Source organism: Bubalus kerabau, chromosome 12 (assembly GCF_029407905.1).
Source record: "Bubalus kerabau isolate K-KA32 ecotype Philippines breed swamp buffalo chromosome 12, PCC_UOA_SB_1v2, whole genome shotgun sequence".
NCBI lineage: Eukaryota > Metazoa > Chordata > Mammalia > Artiodactyla > Bovidae > Bubalus > Bubalus kerabau.
The window spans coordinates 71,078,098-71,100,184 of record NC_073635.1 but is presented as its reverse complement, the minus strand read 5'-3'; the positions used below and the strand labels follow the sequence as shown (position 1 = coordinate 71,100,184).

Genomic DNA, 22,087 nt, shown 5'->3' with positions numbered 1-22,087 from the left:
CCTCATCCAGTCAGTCAAAGGCCCTTAGAGCAAAACCTGAGGCTTCCTGGAGGAGGAAGAAATTCTGCCTCAAGATCAGGGTCAGCTCCTGCCTGAGGTTCCAGCCTACAGGCCTGCCTTTCTGATTTCACATTCACCAAGCTAGATCCCACAACCTCATGAGCCAATTATTTGAGACAAATCTCTTAATACACAAAATAATCATAAAATACAGTATAAATAGTATGTAAATATCAACCTGGGTACACAAATCAAAATAAACACCCTTACATACCTGAGCTGCGATGTTTACTAGAATAAGGAAGATGATGACAGACCAGTGAGCACCAGCTGTGAAGTAACTTGCATAGGTCTTAAAATCCACTTTTCTTTCCAACTGGTCTTCTAAAGGTAGTGTAACCTGTATGTTCTCAGTCTAGAAGGGAAACATGGCAGTGAGAGATGAAATTTTATATAATGAACTCCAAATTTCAAGAGTTCAACACTGCCCTCCACTGCAAAACTGTGGGGAAACAGACACATCGCATACACTGGCAGGAGTGCAGGATGGTCCATCTCCTATGGAGAAGGGTGTGGGAATATCTAGGCAAATCACATATGCATTACCCCTGGACACAGCCATCCTACTTCTAGGAATCTATTAGAAATAAAAGAATATCCTCACGAGGTTATTCACTGTTGGGTAGCTTTGCTTAAAATAGATCATGGCTCTCAGCACACACACAACAAAATCAATTAATGTATAAATGCAGAAGATTGCTCTAAAATAACACACAAAATGATATGGAACTAATATATCCCTCTAGATAACTTGTGTCAATGATAGAAACAGAAAACACAGGCTCAAAATACTAGCCAAATACAGTAAACTGAGATCACAGAGAGGGCTGGAGTAATCAGTTTGGATAGCACATTGCAAACGTATGATCTGAATCTATTTGGTTCTGAAATTTCAGAGAGATTCTTGAGTCTAGAAAGTGAAGAGCTAATCCCAGTAATTATCAGAATCATCCAGGCTCCTGGGTTTAGATATCAAAGAATATCTGTGTATTTTAAGGGAGATCTAGTATATTTCTGGATTTCTGTCTGGAGGACTTAGAATGCATTATAGAGTCACGGGAGACTAAAATGTTGTACTCTACCCTGGCCACTGGGATCCAAGGTCAATAAGATGTAGTTCTCGGTCTTCAAGGGTAAGAAAGAAGGACAGGAACTAACACCGAAGTGTCTATCATGTGTCAGGTCCTTTGCACATGTTACCTCTGACCTATCACAAACCATCTGACACCAAGGCAAAATACTACCGTTAGTCATATGCAGTGCTAGAACATTCCAACATACAGGAAAAAATAGATGATTTACTATGGCAACAGCAGGACTCAGTCTAAGGCAGTCTTCACATTAAGCTTCTGGATCCATAAGGGAAGTCAGGAGCCATGACAGCAAGTAGGACACAACCATGGTAAACTGAAGAGTTCTCAATCAGTGTGAGCCACACACAGCAGTGCACCCACTACTGACCTCCATAAGATTTTCCAACTACCCCCAAAGAAGAACCACAAACAGGCTTGCTCCCTTCATGCTTTTCCATGAATTTCATGGAATAAGACTTTGGGAACTTTAGGGTCTACTTTGGGAAAAATGAAGATATCATTAGAGAAGCAGACTGAAGGTCCATGAGGCCACCAGGAGCAGAAAGACCAGGGCACTCTGATGGATAGAAACTCACATCTTGGTCTTCTGGAGCTACATCCTTCCATGAGGGTCTAGGAGACTGTAGAGACCGACTCAAAGACTTGGAGATCAGAGTGGGAGTTCCTGGAACTGGAGATGGTTCAGATTGCTTATTCCCCTTGTCAAAAAGGGAAAGAATATCTACCCTAGATTTCAGGAACTCAGAGTAAGTCCCCCTTTTCACTGTTTTGCCCTAAAATAAAAAAAAATTGAGAGGAATTAATTTACATTTGATAATATTAAAACAACCTAAATACTAGTCAAGAAAAGTTATGTGGCCTTAAATTGTGGTTTTTGTAAAAAAAAGAAAAAAAAAAAATCCCTGAGTCTAGAAGTGTTGTTGAAAAATCTAGTTCAGTCAACTCAGTATAGAACTGAGCATTGTGTTCTCTGCCAAACCCTGTGTTAGGTGCTAGGGGATATGAAAGAAACATGTGCTTGTGTGTTTAAAATGCAGGCCATTGACATAAGTACCCTGGGCACTTGGGGAAGCAAAAAGCACAGAGGTTGGTGGGAGGATCAGCACAGTCTCTACAGACAACATGGGAATTGAGAGAAGCCTCCCTGGTGGTTCAGACAGTAGAGAATCTGCCTGCAATGCGGGGGACCTGGGCTCGATCCCTGGGTTGGGAAGATCCCCTAGAAGAGGGCATGGCAATCCACTCCAGTGTTCTTGCCTGGGAATTCCCATGGACAGAGGGTCCATGAGGTCACAAAGAGTCTGACATGACTTGAATGACTAAGCACATACAGCACATTATGTGAGAAGCAGAATTTTAAAAAACAGTCAATTGGGGAGGATATTCCAGGAAAGAAATTTAAACTTAACCCAGAGGTGGGGACAAGCACATCTGCATATGGGTAAGAGTCACTCATGAAATCTTCACTGACCACTGTCACTGTCGCACTGTCATGTGCCCGGCTGGGATAACAGGAACCAGCCCCGGACAGAAAATCCACGAGAGGCCTCTCCTTGGTCTACAACTGTCCCCAGACACTCAGCAAGTTTCCAACTGAAAATTCAATATTCCACCTTTTAAAGTAATTAAACAAGGAGGCCATGGGGCTGGGGTGGCTCTAAAGCCTTGGCAGTCTGTGCCCACAAACCAAAACCTAAGCCAGAAACAGTGCACTCAGATCTGAGAGAAAAACTTAAGAACAACCAACCACAAGCAGCCAACCATCCTTCCCCAAAACAGGCAACTGCTTAAGCTACAGCCAATCTCATCATGTTCTTCAAACACGAGTGACAGATCCTTGCACAGTTTCTCTCCCTTAGAAAGTCATATAAAAAAATATGTTTCTCTATTTTCCAACCCCTAAGCAAGACACACCTGAATCACTCAGTGGCAAACAAAACATTAGGAAAAAAATCCCAGGATGCAAAACTCATCAAATGCAAGAAGCTCTGGTTAACAGTGGTCAGATGAAAGATGGACTCAGGACCCTAGTTGGGACCCCTCTCACCCTTTCCCCTGAGGTGAGCCAATGGGAGAAACCCAGTGAAGCATCTGGGTACCATCTGATACTTCAGAACTAGAAACGTATGTAGGATATAGTGTGTCTTGTTCCACTTGGGAGGCAAAATTCATACACCTCTTCAAGGAAATTAGTGCTCACCACTTGATATCTGTAATATACACAATGAAATGACTGGTAGTACAAAGACAGCAATTTCACTCAGCAGCCAAGCACTGACAATTCCAAGGGGACAAGGGGGCAGCCATCCCCCCTCTGCTGTGAGAGACGGGCCAAACACTAAGGATGGACCCCAACTCATGCAGCAGTATTCACCAGTGGACAAATAGTTGTTTGTTAGTAGTAAAATTGGGGGTAGTGTCCTCAAAGGAAGCAATAAGGGGACCCTAAAACATCTAGGGATGGAATAAATAGGTTATTCTCCTGCCCACTGATCCTGTGCTCATAACACTGTCAACACTGGGATTTGCACACTAGAATTGCACTCTCTGCACATGAAATCAACTGCTCTCAAGCTCAAAAAACCTTAACCACCACCCCCTTCCCATTCCTATAGGAGCAGGTAGGAGTCAACACATGGAACTGCTTCCAGAGAGACAGAGGTTCTGCATTCTAATAATCTTTCTTAGAGCAGAGATTCATTTCTTAAGTCGGGAATTTGACCAAGGGCCTGTGGAACAGTCAGGGGTTAATGACAACGGTGCTGAGACACAGAGGCAAACAAGCCAAGGAGTGAAGCATCAAAGGACCTCTACGTCTGAACACTTCTCACTACTCTCCACCCCACCCCCAACCATGCTAGGAGTTGTGGGTTGGATGGTGCCCCCTCCTCAAAAAGATAAGTTCAAACATGACACCTGTGAACATGACCTTATTTGGAAGCAGGGTCTTTGCAGATATAATCAAGTTAAGATAAGGTCACCCTGGAGTAGGGTGACCCTATATCCAATATGGCTGATGTTCTTATGAGACTCAGACAAACATGGGGACAATGACCATGTGACATCAGATGCAGAGACCACAGTGCTGCAGCTGGAAGCCAAGGAACACCAAGGAAGGCCAGTGAACACCAGAGGCTGGAGGGAAGGATTCTCCCCTGGAGCCTTCAGGAGAGCAAAGCCATGCCAGCACCTGGATTTGGGACTTGTAGCCTCCAGAACAAGGAGACGATAAACTTCTGTTGTTTTAAGTCACCCAGTTTGTGGTGCTTGGTTATGGCAGCTCTAGAAACTGATCGTCTAGCCTGAGCCCACACTTCTGTCTCCTCAGCTTTACTAAGATTCCTAATTACTTCTTCTGTCACCTCAGCTTTACTAAGATTCCTAATTACTTCTTCTGTCACCCCTCCAGTGACCATCAGAGGAATCTTTCAAATCCACATTACATCACATCCCTCCTCTGCTCTGGACCATCCGATGGCTTCCATCCCACAACCGCCCATTGTCCACTGCTCAGAGACCAGCTCCCTCCTGTCCGCTGCTCACTCTCCTCAGACATTCTGGTCTTCCTGCCATTCCTCCAACCTGCCCAGTCAGCTCCTTCCTTAGGGGGTCTGCCTTCCTTAGGACCCCCTGCTTCAGACCCCCTCCCCCAGGTGACAATGTGGCCCCCACCTTCATGTCACTCAGACCCTGTAAGGCACCTCTATTCAGGGAGGCAGCCAGGATGTTAGCCCACCTCTCTCTCTGTCACATCCTCCCCATAAGAACAGGAGCCCAGTGAAGGCAGGGCCTTGTCCTCCTGTCGCACAGGCTCCCACACGTATCGGGCACATAGAGACCTAGGCAGGGAGACCAGCAACTGGAGACACCAGCAGAATGGGCATCTCTGACCTGGGTGCTTGGATACCCAACCTCGCTTTTGGTGTTAATGGAAGATGCTCTTTAGGCAAACTATGTATAACAATCACTTAGATATAATCAGATGTTAGTATCTCTAATTTCTAAGTGATACATTTTGACTTAATTTGTGAAAGAGGAAAATGAAAACTTCTAAACAAAATTGAATCATTATCCTTAACAGATTTCATCAGAACAGTGACGATTTAGTAATGCTGTTGCACTTTTATATACTTTAGGGTTTATGTGACTTAGAGTGTAGTAGTGACATTTCCTGCATTGGAGAAGGAAATGGCAATCCACTCCACTGTTCTTGCTGCAGTATCCCAGGGATTGGGGAGCCTGGTGGGCTGCCGTCTATAGGGTCGCACAGTCAAACATGACTGAAGTGACTTAGCAGCAGCAGCAGCAGCAGCAGCAGTGACATTTCTGGACTTCCCAGGTGGTGCCAGTGGTAAAGAACCTGACTGCCAATGAGACAGGATTCAATAGCAAGAGACTCGGGTTTGATCCCTGAGTCAGGAAGATTCCCTGGAGGAGGCCATTGCCACCCCCTCCAGTATTGTTGCCTGGAGATTCCCATGGACAGGAGCCTTGGGGGTTACAGGTCTTTGGGTTCATCCTCCAAGGCATGAACACCACCTGCTCTGAGAAGGGGGTGTTTACTATGAATCCAAGGAGAATGACCTGTGGGGAAGTTTGTTCTTCAACACACCTGAGAGAAAAGCAATTCCCCAGACTTCTAGAAACCACTTACATCTTTCAGTATCAGAATCTGACTTGCATCTTCTAGGTACTGCAACTGATGAGTTACTAAGATTGTGATTTTCTCCTTCAAGGCCTGACGAATACACCTACAAATGCAAAAGGCACAGTATGCAAATGCACATTAATGGGGCGCTTCAAACTGGAAACTTATATTTTGAAAAAAATAAGGCAAAGACTACACATTAGTCAAAAATCTGCAGTTTAAATACCAAATCAATAATAAAAATTAAACATAGATCAATTAGTCTTGCTAGGTTCTTACATTTATCCCCAGTAAATTTGAACCTAACTCTGACTATGCCAAAGCCTTTGACTGTGTGGATCACAATAAACTGTGGAAAATTCTTTAAGCGATGGGAATACCAGACCACCTGACCTGCCTCTTGAGAAAACTGTATGCAGATAAGGAAGCAACAGTTAGAACTGTACATGGAACAACAGACTGGTTCCAAATATGAAAAGGAGTACGTCAAGGCTGTATATTGTCACCTTGCTTATTTAACTTATATGTAGAGTACATCATGAGAAATGCCAGGTTGGATGACGGACAAGCTGCAATCAAGATTGCCAGGAGAGAAATATCAATAACCTTAGATATGCAGATGACACCACCCTTATGGCAGAAAATGAAGAAGAACTAAAGAGCCTCTTGATGAAAGTGAAAGAGGATAGTGAAAATGTTGGCTTAAAGCTCAATATTCAGAAAACTAAGATCATGGCATCCGGTACCATTACTTCATGGCAAATAGATGGGGAAACAGTGGCTATTTTGGGGGGCTCCAAAATCACTGCAGATGGTGATTGCAGCCATGAAATTAAAAGATGCTTACTCCTTGGAAGAAAAGTTATAACCAACCTAGACAGCATATTAAAAAGCAGAGATATAACTTTGTCAACAAAGGTCCATCTAGTCAAGGCTATGGGTTTTCCAGTGGTCATGTATGGATGTGAGAGTTGGACTATAAAGAAAGTTGAGAGCCAAAGAATTGATGGCTATTGAACTGTGGTGTTGGAGAAGACTCTTGAGAGTCCCTTGGACTGCAAGGAGATCCAACCAGTCCATCCTAAAGGAGATCAGTCCTGTGTGTTCATTGGAAGCACTGATGTTGAAGCTGAAACTCCAATACTTTGGCCACCTGATGAGAAGAGCTGACTCATTTGAAAAGACCCTAATACTGGGAAAGATTGAGGGCAGGAGGATAAGGGGACTACAGAGGATGAGATGGTTGGATGGCATCACCAACTCGATGGACGTGAGTTTCAGTGAACTCTGGGAGGTGGTGATGGACAGGGAGGCCTGGCATGCTGCAGTTCATGGGGTCGAAAAGAGTCGGACATGACTGTGTGACTGAACTGAAAAACTTCTAAAAAGTAGTCCAATGAAGGAGGCACCAATAGCTAAGTTTTTTTTTTTTCCCCCTAAAACTCAGCTTAACAATTATTTACATGTTTCATAAAGAAAAGCAACTAATACTGATATTCCTAAATTTGACTGAACTAAAATACTATTTCATCTCTATGTGGGAATGAGAAGAGAGATCTATGTCATATAAAAATGTGTACATTCTAGGGCAACTTTCTACATGATTATAATCAATTATGTAAATATTAGCAATGAAGAAACGAATAGATTCTCTGTAATCTTTGCCACAGTGCATTGGCTAGATACTTGCTCCCAAAGAACGTTAGACAGAAACTAAATCCTAGCATGGCCTCCATCAGTCTCTGCAACATTCCCAGTCCCAATCAGGAAGCAAGACTTCTTTCATTAGGACTGAACACCTTCCAAACATGAAAATAAAAGAACAGAACTCAAATGGCCCCAATCAAAATGGAAATCATCCAACAGCTCAGAGCACCCACCAGTTCTCTATATCAAGACCCCCCTCAGTATTCAACCTTAAATTTTTTTCACAGAAAAAAAAATTACAACTGCTCCTACCTTTTAAAAGCAGACCCCTAGGAACTCAGCCCCAGTCTCATCCCACAGGGTCCACAACCCCTCTAGGGAAGCGAGTGTCCAGGTCTGGCACCCCCCTGACCATGGGCAGGGCTCCAGGCAGGTACTCTGGGAACCTAAGCCCCTCGCAGAGCAAATCTCAGGAGCATGGGCCACACCTCAGCCTGTGAGTGAGTCAGATGGAGAATCTGGAGGCAGCAGGCTGCAGCTCAGTCCCTCTCACGAGTCTGACGATGTCAGACAAGCAACTAAACCTCATTTTCTTCATCTCAGAACGTCAGTGACAACTTCTGAGAAATCAAACCACCGACAGGCTCAGTAAACGTCAGCCCCCTTCTCCGCTCCTCCCTAACCACAAGTGGCCCTGTGCTTTGGACTCAGGACAGAGTCCTAAGGGGACACTCTGGACACTGGGTCTGTGATCAGAATCAGGACCCCAGGACTCAACACACAAACCATTGCTTCATTAAGTCCAAAAGGATTCATGTTTACCCTTTAACATGTGTTAGTTCAGTGTTCATACTAAGTTTCTTGACTAACACTTTTTTCAGATTTAGTACTAAAGCTTTTAAATAGAATTTTTTTTCTCCTTAATTCATAATTACCTGCCAGTAGTCTAGGAAGGCATATGTTAATTAAATCTAATGGGCTGTAAAGTCCAAAATAGACCAACACAAAAGTTTTAAATTGTTTTCTTCTTAACATTCCATCACAGATGAGGTAACATAAATAATTACAACAGAGTGATCAGTTGATGGCTTTGAATTTTTCCTACATAATGCTTTTATCCAAATCATTAGGAAAATACACTGTTTTCCAAGTTTTTAGAGTAAAGATTTCCAAGTCATGCCATAGAAATTACTGAGCAGCAACCAGTTGTTTAACTGTTATTCCTATATAAAGGTTGTGTTAATCCTATAATCCCACATATAATCCTATATAAGGGCTGGTCCCTGACAGCTCAGCTGGTAAAGAATTCGCCTGCAATGCAGGAGACCCTAGTTCAATTCCTGGGTTGGGAAGATATGCGGGATAAGGGATAGACTACACACTCCAGTATTGCTGGGATTCCCCTGTGGCTCAGCTGCTAACCTGGATTCGATCCCTGGGTTGGGAAGATCCCCTGGAGAAGGGAAAGGCCAGCCACTTCAGTATTCTGGCCTGGAGAATTCCATTGACTGTACAGTCCGTGAAGTCGGACTATACAAAGAGTCCGGCATGACTGAGCAACTTCACTTTTCTGGGGAGACACGGGAGCCCTGAGATTCTCTGGGAAAACATCCTGGAAAAAGACACAGCAAGTGCAGGGGTCGTGGGACAGAACACGCTGGGCTGAGGCGCCTTCCTGCATTCATAGCTTGGGGGCAGGTGAGGGCACTCATAAATGGTCAAGGGCACCCACTGAGGGCTGTGGGAAGACAGAGGGCAGGGGCGCCCCCTGGAGGAGTGGGAGGGAATGGCAAGGCCGCCTTCCTTCTGTGTCCTGTGCACTGCTCCCTGGCTCTGGGACAGAGGGACCAATGTGCAGAGACAGAGGGGGTGAGAAAGGACCCCACAGAGCCCGCACAGCCAGACCCCGAGTGGGGGTAGAGCTGGAAAGGCTGAGGGGGTAGACGGCAAGGAAGCCTGTTCTCTGTCTGAGGACCTGGAGCTGCTTCCTGAATGTGAAGAGGGGTCTGAGAAGGGCTGGAGCAGGAGGGTGAGCTGTGTAGACAGCAGCATGGGAGTCTGATCAGGACAGACCCGAAGACTTGATAATGCAGGAGGTGGGGGTCTGGGATGTGGGGCTGAACCAGAACAGGATCCACAGCTGGACACAGGTGAGAGAGCATCAGTTCACCCAAGGCCACTCATCTTCTGTGGGTGACAGAACCCATTTAGTGTTCACAGCATAATGTAAAACTCACGAACCTTAATGACCTTCCTTCATAACGGAAGGAATCTGTTCATCGTAAGCAGAAGTGTGATTCATTCACTTTTAATACAAAACCCTTCACATGACTAAGCTTCCACGTGACCACCATCTCTCACAGCATATTGTTCGTCCAGTTCCCTAGCTTGAGAACACTCTCCAGCTGCTGCTGAGTGATTTCCTAAATTGCTTTTATGTTCTCTGCTTTTGCTTTAAATCACCCTAGAGAATGTGGTTCTGATTAACAAACAACTGTCTTAAGCCTGCTTCTCTCAAGAATATATCCAAAGTGGTACACCCAAAATATTTGAAAGGATTTTATAAATATCTCCTGTGTTCAAAAAAGAACTCAGGAGAACTTCTGTGATCAGCACACTGTACTTCACACCAATTGCCTTCCCCTGTGACATGGATGCAACGGCCAGTAGGATCTGTTCCCGCCCTGATGGGGAACTTGTGCAGATGTTCACAAGATGGGTTGACACACATTTGTGAGTTCAAGGTCGGGTCCTAGGAATAAAGAGGCTGAGATACGCACGATGCCAGGAGGGTGGGGGTAGGGAATCACTGTCACAGCACTAGCTCCTGTCACTGAACTCATGACAAGACACAGGCACTTCTCTAATGAAAAACTCATCAAGTCATGAACAGGAGAAGGTGGGAGGTCAGATCAGAGAACTGGAGGCCACGCCATGTGTCATCTGCCCTGTTCTCTCATGTTCTCAAAGATTCAGTGCTACTATGCAGGTTTGTATAAGTGTTACAATATATATATAACACGAAATTTACCATTTTAACAATTTTAAGCATACAGCCCAGTGGCATTAAGTACATTCACATAGTTGTGCAGCCATCACCACCATCCATCTCCACGACTCTTTCATCATCCCAACACTGAGCACGTTTTACACCTGGGCAGGTTCCACCAAAGACTAACGATCCCTGCTTAGAAGACATGGAATCCCAGCTTCTCATATCCAGAGCTCTGAAGTCTCTTCACTTGGCTATCTCTGAGATTCACGTGGCACTTTAACCATCAGTTTCTTAAAATTTGGTGACAGGGACTTTAAAGAGTTAATCATTACCCTCAATTATGCTGGACCTAATCTAATCTGACTGGTGTGCTTAGATGAAGCGGAGACTAAGACACAAGGACAGAGACACAGGACTGCAAATCAATGACGTTGGAACACACCCTCCCTCCATGCACAAAAATAAACTCAAAATGGCTTAAAGACTTAATCATAAGATGTGATACCATAAAACTTTAGAAGATATTAGAGGCAAACATTCTCTGACATAAATTATACCAACGTTTTCTCCTAAGGCAATAGAAATATAAGCAAAAATATACAAAAAGGGCTTTCCTGGTGGCTCACTGGTAAAGAACCTGTGTGCCAATGCAGGAGACATGGTTTCGATCCCTGGTCCAGGAGGGTCCCACATACGACGGAGCAACTAAGTCCATGCACCACAACTACTGGGCCTGTGCTCTGGGGCCCAGAAGCCTCAGCTACTGAGCCCACACACCCTAGAGCCGGTGCTCTGCTCAAGGGGAGCCACTGAAATGAGAAGCCCACACACTGCAACTAGAGAGAAGCCCCTGCTCATCACAACTAGAGGAAACCTCCACCAACAAAGAGCCAGCACAGCCATAAACAGATAATTATTTTTAATTAAAAAAAAAAGTAAGCAAACAGGACCTAATCAAATTTACAAGTTTTTGCACAGTAAAGGAAACCATAAACACAATGAAGAGACAACCTACAGAATGGGAAAAAATACTACAAATAATGTGACCAACAAGGGCTTAATTTCCAAAATATACAAACAGCTCATATAACCCAACAACAACAAAAAATCCAACCAAAAACTAAACTGCCTTTTTTTTAGGCAGAAAAACTAAATAGACATTTCTCCAAAGGACAGACACAGATGGCCAAAAGAAGCTCACCATTGTGAATTATTGGAGAAATGCAAATCAAAACCACAATCTGGAATCACCTCACACCAGTGAGAATGGCCAGCATTAAAATAACAGTGGCTGAGGGGAATGGAGTAAAGACAACCCTCCTACACTGCTGGTGGGATTATTAGTTGTTGCAGGCATTATGGAAAACATTATGGAGATTCCTCAGAAAACTAAAAACAGAATTATTTTATAATCCAGTAATCCCATTTCTGGGCATATATCTGGGGAAAACTATAAATCAAAAAGACACATTCAACCCTATGTTCAATGCAAAACTATTTACAATAGCCGAAACATGGCAATAACCTAAATGTCCATAGACAAATGAATGGGTAAAGAAGATGTGATACATATAGATGATGCAATACTACTCAGCCATAAAATAAAAAGAAAGAAAGAATACCATTTGTAGAAGTGTGGATGGACCTAGACTTTATCATACTAAGTGAAGTAAGTCAGAAAGAAAAAGACAGATATCATGTATCACTTATATGTGGAATCTAAAATAAGGCAAAAATGAACCTATCTATAAAACAGAAACAGACTCACAGACATAGTGAACAGACGTGGGGTTGCATGGGTGGAGGTGGTGTGGGGGAGGGATGGACTGGGAATTTGGGGTTAGCAGATGCAAACTGCTGCTGCTGCTGCTAAGTTGCTTCAGTCGTGCCCAACTCTGTGTGACCCCATAATGGACAGACAACATGGTTCTATGGTACAGTGCAGAGAACTATATTCAGGATATTCAATATCCTGAGATAAACCATAATGGAAAAGACTATTAAAAAGAATGTATAGCTGTGTATAACTGAGCCATTTTGCTATACAAAGAAAGTAACACAATATTGTAAATTAACCATATTTCAATAAAAATTTTTTTAAAAAATGGACAAAGACACAGGGGTGCTCGAGGACAGAGGGGAGACCAAGTGAGAACACCATGCGGTGGCCACTGCAGAGACCAAAGCTGCCCACGTGCTGAACTCCCAGCCTCGAGAAACGTGAGAGAATCAATTTCTGTTCTCTAAGCACCTCCATCTGTGACAACTTGGTAGAGTGAAAGTTTTTGTCCTCAAAATGCATGCATTAAAACCTAATCCTCACTTTTTTGGTATTAGGAGGTGGGGCCATCAGGAGGTGATCAGGTCATGAGGGTGGAGCCTCCATGAAAGGGATTAGTGTCCTGATAAAAGGAACCACAGGGATCCCTTACCCTTCCAGCATGAGAGGACACCGGAATCAGACCCTCACCAGACACTGAATCTGCCAGCACCCTGACTTGGACTTTCTCAGCCTCCAGAACTGAGAGAGATAAACTTTCTATTATTTCTAAGCCATGCAACTCTGGTTCCTGTGAGAGCAGCCTGGATGGACACAATCCTAGAAACTAACATAGGACCTGACAACGAGAATTCCCAAACAGCTTCTCTCTGCTGAACACCCTGCCTCCTCCAGGCGAGGACATGCCTGCTGTACTACTCACGACCCTGCTTCCTCCTCCCTCCACACCTGAGCTTCTCCTCTTCCTTCAGCAAAGGACTGGGTCCTCTTCTCAGCCTCCACACACACCCACCCAGCCTGAAGGCCCCCAGGGCACTGCCCGCCCAGCTCTGGGCACAGGGAGCTTTCCAACTTCAGTGAAAGCCTCAAGCTGCCACTTCCATTTCCACTTAGTACTTCCTACCCTGTATGGAAACTCTCTAAGCCGTGACTCTGCTGAGCTTTCCCAGGCATCTGTGTTAACAAGCTCCACATAGAGACAGGTTCCTCAGAGGCAGGAATGAGAGCTGGGTGTCCTAGTCTCCCTTATTTGGCCCAGTGTGGTCCTTACCCTCTCCTGGCTCACCATCCTTCTTGTAAACTGAGAGGTTTTGTGTAGGAACATCTGTAAGGGCATCGATCTCAGTGTATACAGCAGGACATTAATAAGTGCAGCTGGAAGGCTCGTTGGCTTTACAAGGTGAACAACAGCAAGGGAACTAACTGTGGGGTAGATGTAGAGGCTGTTTCAGAAAAAGAAAATTCATGAGGCTTTCAAACAGGCCAGTCTAGACTCCACCAGAGGCCTCAATCAGCGTGTGTTAGGACAGAAAAGCATCAGAGCTCTTCTCCTTCAGGAGTTCTGTGGCCAATAAAGAGCCACTGACAACAAATTCCAGAACAAAGTGAGAGTCAGGACTTCAGCCAAGATATCGAGTTTCAAATTCAAGGTTACCCTACATGAGGGTCTAAGTATTAATTCTAGTAAGAATCCATTGCTGCTGCTAAGTCGCTTCAGTCGTGTCCGACTCTGTGCAACCCATAGACGGCAACCCACCAGGCTCCCCCGTCCCTGGGATTCTCCAGGCAAGAACACTGGAGTGGTTTGCCATTTCCTTCTCCAATGCATGAAAGTGAAAAGTGAAAATGAAGTCGCTCAGTCATGTCCGACTCTAGCGACCCCATGGACTGCAGCACACCAGGCTCCTCCGTCCATGGGATTTTCTAGGCAAAAGTACTGGAGTGGGGTGCCATTGCCTTCTCCGAAGAATCCATTAAGCAATGTTAAATAATTGAGTCATATTCAGATGCGAAATAAATCATTTGCAAATTCTAGTCTTTATTAAGTATTTCCAAACCAACAGATTAATTAATAAGCATAAACCAAAAGTCTTTCCACAGAAGTCCTATGTCAGTACTGAAAACTTCACTTCTAATGTGCCTTGAACACACGATGGAGGAAAAGGGCTGGCATCCAGTTACCAGGTTACCAAGTCCTACTCTCTGATTTAAAAATTTTACATTGCCCTTCTTATCCCTGGGGTCTGGATCCATCAACTACAAGTCATGGAGGAATCTGCCATCTATCCCTCACTCCCTAAAGCATGGACCCCACTCTCCTCCACACACTGGAAGCACCTGCTGTATTTTCCTGTCCTGACCTCATCATGATGTAAGATTTCTCTAGGATGGATCTTCTGTGGAGGGAAGGGAGTGGAGAGAGGAACACCAGGGCAGAGGGAGCTGAGTCTCCTGGAGCACAAAGAACTTCCTGAGCTCCCTTCCCTGATCCCTACAGGGTTCCTGGAAAGAAGAAATTATATAAAACAGGTGCAAACTCACTGTTCGAACAAATGCCTGCTGACTCCTGCATCCACTGAGCTGAGCGGATCATCCAGGAGGTAGATGTCTGCGTCCTGATACACAGCTCTAGAAAATGTAGAGAGACGTCAGGAGAAGACACTTCACACTCCCTGGGTCTCATCTCTGAATCATGATGGCGTCCAACAACTTCATGTTCATTCCAGGAGCCCAGGGAAAGGGCCAAGACCCTGCTTCACACAGGCCCACCCGGTGAGCGGGGTCTGCCTGCTCACGTCCACTAGGAGTTGCAGAGGAGGAGGGGCAGGATGGCAACTGAAACCCCATCTACCTGGCGAGGCTGACCCGGGCTTTCTGGCCTTCACTCAGCGGGGTTCCTCCATCTCCTGTCACAGTTAGATCTCTTTCCTTCAAATTCTGAAAATCCTGTATGGAGATAGAAAAGGGGAAAAAGAAAAACATTTAAAATGTGTTCTCCTGCCATCCTAACCTTTTAACATAAGTTCTTTATACAAGTGTTTAATCAACAGCAATGGGCTTATTTCATAGTGACTATACTGTAACCAGGAAAATTAAACTCTCATATTCTGTATTTTTTTCAAAGCATTTATGCATTTTACCACTTTAACACGTATTTACTAAGGATTGACTATACACCAGGCACCGTTCTGGGCACAATGAATTCATCCACGAGAAAACAGAGCCCTTAGAATTTCTTTCCATGGTGGGAGGTGGGTGATATGGAAAATTAACCCGAGCATAAGTACCCAGGACAAGAAGGAAAAGGAAGCCAGCTCAGGGGGATGGAGAGTGAAGGAGGGAAGTGAGTCCACACTGGATGGGGAGGGCTCTGCTCAGAGTGGGTGTGAGCAGATCTGGGGGTGGGGAGGGGCTCAGGCAGACCTGGAGAGGCTGCTCCTTACAGATGAAGGGGTGGGTGCAGGGACCACGGGGAGATGCCCAAGGTGTTCATGACAAGGAGGCAGGAGAGCAGAGCAGAGTAAGAATGAGGGGAGTGAGGGCAGAGACAGAGCAGGAGGAGCCTGGGGGCACTCCAGTAAGAGGAGGAGGGGGAGGGGAGGACTGACATGGTCTGAGGTTTACAATGAAACTCCTGTGCTTTGCAGAAACCAGGCAGTAAGTGGGGAAGGGTGAGGGCGAATACAAATGAGGACATTACTGGAATAAGCTAGAGAACAGTGGGAATGGAGAGACGGGGTCACACTCCAGACACATTTGGAAGGCAGAGTTGTGAGACCTGCTGACGGGATGGGTGTGGGCTGTCAGAGGAGACTGTGGTGTCTGGGGTGAGGAGGGGGATGGACAGGGTCTCCATTTACTGAGCTGGGGAAGATGGTGGAGGCAGGTTTAGGAGACATCACTTGTGGACAAGCTGAGACGAGCTCTCGGTGACGTCATGGTGCAGCTGGACACGCAGGTGTGAAGGTCTGTGCTAGAGACACAGGTGTGAGAGCTGGAGGCCCAGGAGGTGAAGGCAGAGGACTTGTTTTATCTCAAGTTATCAGTTGTCCTGATCTTGGTCTCTGCTTCTTACTTTCAGAGAAGGGATAACACCTCGCCAATATCTTCACAGTGATACTTAAGGCAAGTCATACAGTGACAGACAAGGTCAGTGACAGACAATGGGAGCAGAAAGAGCAGGCTGGGCAGGAAAACCAAAAGGAAAGAAACAGTCTGCTCGATGTACACCAAGCATATCAGCTGGGCTAAGCTGATGCTTATCTGTGAAAGCAGGAAAATCTCAAAAGTTAAGAAGGATATGAAGCTTTGACTTGAGAATCTGGGAATCTACCATAAGTTATATTTGAATATTATTTAAGAAGTAAATGGACAAATCAATTTTCCCCAGAGTATCTGGGGAAATTTTTAAAAAATGACAACAATATCCCCCAAATGACAAGATAACAATCAGGTTTAAGTTACACAATTATTATGTTAGAAATCTTTGAATTATCTACTAAACCCCTCAGGCATCAACCTAAGATACACAGCAGTACCTTTCTGCAGATGACGCCCTCACTCTCTGTTTCTACTTTAGCAAATTTGGGGAGAAAGCAGGGAGCACACTGGAGTCTGCATGAGAAACAAGTCCTTTGATCTCCCTAAGTCTCACATTCCTCTTCTACAGAATGTGCTACAAAAACAAGAGTCACTGAACTCAAAAGTGAGAACACCCTCTATAAATGGAAAAAGGACTAGAATTGATTGCAACTTGCTACTGGTGGCTGATGCCTATTTTCCCATCAAACCAACAGTGGGACCACATTCACAGTGTGGGTCATAACACGTAAAGCACATGACCATAAAGAGAAGAGTGTCCATCATAACCCTCCCTGACAGGCACACAGACACACAGTGTCCCTGCTCACTCAAAGCTTAACTGGGGTACATCCAATGAAAGGCAGCAACTGATCTGTCATGAAAATTGATCATTATTTTATTTTCTTTCTTTGACAAGTTCAGAAGTTATTACCATCTCTTGATTTGGTTTTCATGAACAACAATGAGCCACTTTAAACAGGTTCCCAGACCTATATTCATGCGCACACACACACACGCATACAGAGTTATTGGCCTCTGTTTCACTGTTGAAGTCCTGCAAACTGTTCCACTCAGCTTTTATGCTTTTGTTTCATTTTGCTTAATAGTAACACATCATAGCACAACAACCTTAACCATGTTCTAGAAAAAGCACCTAAATCCACACATTCACTTAGCACAGTTAGGGCACAAGAAACAGGCTCTCTCTGAGCCTGGTAGCAAGACTGCGACTGCATTGTTGACTCTGAACATTATTTATGGGCCAGCCCCAAATGAGAAAACCATTTCACAGGATTTGCAACAAAATCCAAGTCAGGCTAAATTCCTAGCCACCATTTTCCAATTAGGTTAAAGGGAAAAGCCTGACTTGCGTATAGACTACAATTCCCCCCACCGACAGGTGTTCTTATTCACGTTATTTTCCTTTAAGTTTCCCCAATTCTCACTGAACAGCAGACACACACATTAGAGGCAAACTAGGAAACAGCAAAGCAGATCTGATGTCATCCATCCAGAAGCACATCAAGGGCCCTTCAGCGATGGTGGAGACTTACAGTAGAAGCATCACCAAGCAGACTGCTGAAATGGTAAATGTGGGCAAGACGTGAGGCCCTGGCAGAGGAGGGCTGGACTCGAGAGTCAAGCAGCAGGAGCCCTGCCTTCCTTCACAGCTTTTCTTCCATGTAGAATCACCCCTCCTCTCACAGTCTGTCAATATCCTGCCCATTTTCCCAGGCTCAGCCCAAGTATACTCTCGCATGAAACCATCTTGGATTCATCTCTACCTGCTGGGTTCCTAAGGCTCTGTTTACATCTCTCATCTCTCATGAAAGACCATCTTATTCTGCTCCATCATTTGTACATGTGTATATGGCTTCTCTCAGGTCCTGGGGGGTAAGATCTGTGTACCAAGCTCTGTGCTGGATCCTGATGCTGATTATCTCTAATCCTCACAACAAGCTAAGAGGAAGCACTGGCCCCATTTCACAGATGAGGAAACTAAGACTAAGTGAGGTCGTATCACTGGTCTGAGGATGGTCAGCTGCTAAACAGAAGAGCTGAAATCTGAACCAGATCATGTCCTTTCAAACCACTTCATAGCCTTTTGCTCTTTCACATCACACGGCCCAGGGGGTGACTGAAGATTATATCTGAAATGAATGCAACACTAAAATAACTCAAGTCTTGAAGGCCTCTATACCTAGACACAGAAGGATCTTATTATCTATGATTGTCAAGGCAACCTGAAAAGAAAATGGCCAAGTTGCCAGAAATGTGTAAATATGAGATGAAAGTATAAACTTACAGGCGTCCAAGAGGGCTTTGTAAGGTCAAGCAATATATACGGGAAAATATCAAACTAGAATTTATCAACATGATACCTGTAACTAGGTAATGCCTAAAACTTTTTAAAGTCCTTAAAAAAATTTTTTTATAAAAACTTGTTTATGGCAAATAGATGGGGAAAAGGTAGAAACAGTGACAGATTTTATTTTCTTGGGCTCAAAAATCACTGCAGACAGTGACTGCAGCCATGAAATTAAAAGATGCTTGCTCCTTGGGAGAAAAGCTGTGACAAACCTAAACAGCATACTAACAAGCAGAGACATCACTTTGCCAACAAAGGTCCATATAGTCAAAGCTATGGTTTTCCACTAGTCATGTATGGATGTGAGAGTTGGACCATAAAGAAGGCAGAGTGCCGAAGAATTGATACTTTTGAATTGTGGTGCTGGAGAAGACTCTTGAGAGTCCCTTGGACTGCAAGGAGATCCAACCAGTCCATTCTAAAGGAGATCAGTCCTGAATATTCATTAGCAGGACTGATGCTAAAGCTGAATCTCTGATACTTTGGCCACCTGATACGAAGTGCCAACTCATTGGAAAAGACCCTGACACTGGGAAAGACTGAGGGCAGGAGCAGAAGGGGACAACTGAGGATTAGATGGTTGGATGGTATCACCGACTCAATGAACATGAGTTTGAGCAAGCTCCAGGAGATGGTGAAGGACAGGGAGGCCTGGCCTGCTGCAGTCCATGGAGTTGAAAAGAGCTGGACAGGACTTCGTGACTGAACAACGACAACAATGAAATGTTTACAGATGAACTAATCTGACGTCTAGGATCTGCTTTAGAATACTGGGAGATGGGGTGGGGTGTTGGGTGGAGGGGTGGCACAGGGCAGGGGTAAAGACCTAGCAAGACTGGCCACCAGCTGACCCCGGCTGAACCTGGGGGTGGGAACATGAGGGTTCATTACATTGTGCTCTCTTCTACAAATTTTTGTTAATTGCCCATTAAGAAAAGAATCTAAAAGTGAATGATACTTCACCAAATGAAACAAAGGCATTCTGTGACCATCATTATCACACCAGAATTAAAACAGTAACATATATGACTGCATACTTATGCAAAGTCCAGCATAAAGCAACAAATAAGACCTTTCAAATTCAAAAAAAAAAAAAAAAAGAACTTTTAAGAAACCTTAGAGCTTAAATCAATGTTATCATAATTCGACCACATGCAACTCAAGAGTCACTACTCACCTCTTCCAAAGCACAAGCCTTTATTACTTCTTCATATCGTTCTTCTTCATATTTCTTCCCAAATAAAATGTTACTCTTCACAGTTCCTGGAAAAACCCAGGGCTGTTGAGAAACATATGCGATCCTCCCGAGCGCGCTGACCTTCCCCTGGCTCGGGGGCAGCTCCCCCAGCACAGCGCTTAACAGTGAGGACTGCAACAGACGGGAACACACACATGTGAACAGGGTGCACTCAGGATGGAACATGCCCTGCAGCACAGCAGACCCCACCCTGGCGCTTGATACACGATATCAGAAGAGTATAAAGTACAGCTTTGGATACTGCAGGAAAAAAAAATGGAAAAGAGCCATTATTGGTCACCGTAAACTAAAGGTTGAAAAGGAATATTAACAGGATAACAATCTACTCTGCCTGATCCCTCAGATGAAATGCTCTACTCAGCAAAGACTAAGAATGTTTAACATCCTTCACTAGCAGAGCAGACTAACAGGATGTATATTTTCTGTATCTAATGTTTAATGCAGTTGCTCCTGCATCTGGGTATCTTTTACTTGACAAATAGTTGTTCTTAAAAAGCTATGTGAGGCTTCCCTGGTGGTCCAGTGGTTAAGAATCCACCTTCCAGGATGGGGGGAAGGGATAGTTAGGGAGTTCAGGATGGACAGGTACACACTGCTGTATTTAAAATGGATCACCAGCAAGGACCTACTGCACAGCTCATGGCACTCCATTCACTGTTACATGGCAGCCTGGATGGGAGGGGATTTGGGGGAGGATGGATGCATGTGTATGGATGGCTGACATACACCCTTCACTGTTCACCTGAAACTATCACAACATTGTTAACTGGCTACCCCCCAGTACAAAAGGAAATGCTAAAAAAAAAACAATAATTATATTCAGATAACAAACACTGAAAAAAAGAAGAATCCACCTTACAATGCCAGAGACTCTAGTTAGATACCTGGTCCCCTGATGGGGGAACTAATATCCCACATGCCCAGGGCAACTGAGCCCACATGCCACAATTAGAGATGCTATGCACTGCAACAAAGACCCAATGCAGCCAAACACATAAATAAGTATATTATTTTAAAAAATAAGAACTAACTAGGACTAGGTGTGAAAAATATATCCAAAGATTATTATTTAAAACAACTCTGAGGTTGTTGTATTTGAAGAACAGAAGTCCATCATGCCCAGGGGATTCAAATCCTGGGCTCTGTGACAACCTAGTGGGGTAGGATGGGAAGAGAGGTGGGAAAGAGGTTCAAGAGAGAGGAAACATATGTATACCTATGGCTGATTCATGCTGATGTATGGCAGAAACCAACACAATATTGTAAAGCGATTATCCTCCAATTAAAAATAAATTTTAAAAAACTCCTTCATAGAGGAAATCATCACCCTCTCGTGTGCATACCCCACATTTAGGTTTCTGTATTTTGTGGTACAAAACACAGGACACTAAGTGCACACGTACATGTCCTTCACATCTCTTGTAACACAGAGAAATGACATGCCTATGTCCACGCCATCAGAGCACTGACCACACTGGGCTGAAATAGTCTGCCTGCATATCTGTCTTGCCCCAGAACCTGGTTGCCTCTGGAGGACAGAGGTGTCAAGATCTGGCTCATGTCTATATCTTTAGCTCCAGCACGTGGTTGCACATTCCCTAATGTGCACTGATGGGACCAAGTCAAGTCACATGAAGAAATGCTCAAAGCTTCCTGGAAGAGCCTTCACCACCTCCAGACTTCCTGGAGGGGCCACTGTGACAAAAAGAAGTCCCCACTGTCTCCGTCCATCCTGAACAGCTGCCACATAAATAATGTCCTTCATTGAGACGTGCAAACTCCCCACAAGCAGTTCCCAAGTATGTCACATGAAGCATGAAGAAGGAAAACACAGTGTGCATTTATCCCAATGTAGTTGGCCATGAAACCTTTTTGCAAAACTAATGTTCCTAGAGAAACACTTTTCTAGATACACCCAATTCAAACTCAAACTGAGTCACACTCAGCTCTGGGCTCCACTCTGAGGACTGAATAGGGGCTGTGGCATTGCATCAGGCTGACAAAAGTCATCATAACTTACCTTTCCTGCTCCCACAGGTCCGACCACAGCTAACAGTTCACCAGGTCTGACAGTAAAGGAAAGGCCTTGTAGGGTTGGGATTTCTGATTCCTGCAAATTAAAGTTTATAAAAATGCACCCATTTCCATAAAGTA

The 22,087-nt window shown here is 44.5% G+C and overlaps 1 protein-coding gene across 1 annotated transcript in view; it reads right to left on the bottom strand.

The window, feature by feature from the left end:
• LOC129624640 (ATP-binding cassette sub-family C member 4-like) overlaps positions 1–22,087 on the bottom strand; it is a 158,857-nt gene that overhangs the window by 81,776 nt on the left and 54,994 nt on the right. The window contains exons 10-16 of the mRNA XM_055542793.1: positions 21,954–22,043; positions 19,853–20,044; positions 15,076–15,170; positions 14,766–14,852; positions 5,809–5,905; positions 1,730–1,927; positions 275–415 (exon numbers count right to left, since the gene is read on the bottom strand). Of these exons, the coding sequence (XP_055398768.1) occupies positions 275–415; positions 1,730–1,927; positions 5,809–5,905; positions 14,766–14,852; positions 15,076–15,170; positions 19,853–20,044; positions 21,954–22,043 (900 nt within the window). The remainder of the gene's footprint in view (positions 1–274; positions 416–1,729; positions 1,928–5,808; positions 5,906–14,765; positions 14,853–15,075; positions 15,171–19,852; positions 20,045–21,953; positions 22,044–22,087) is intronic.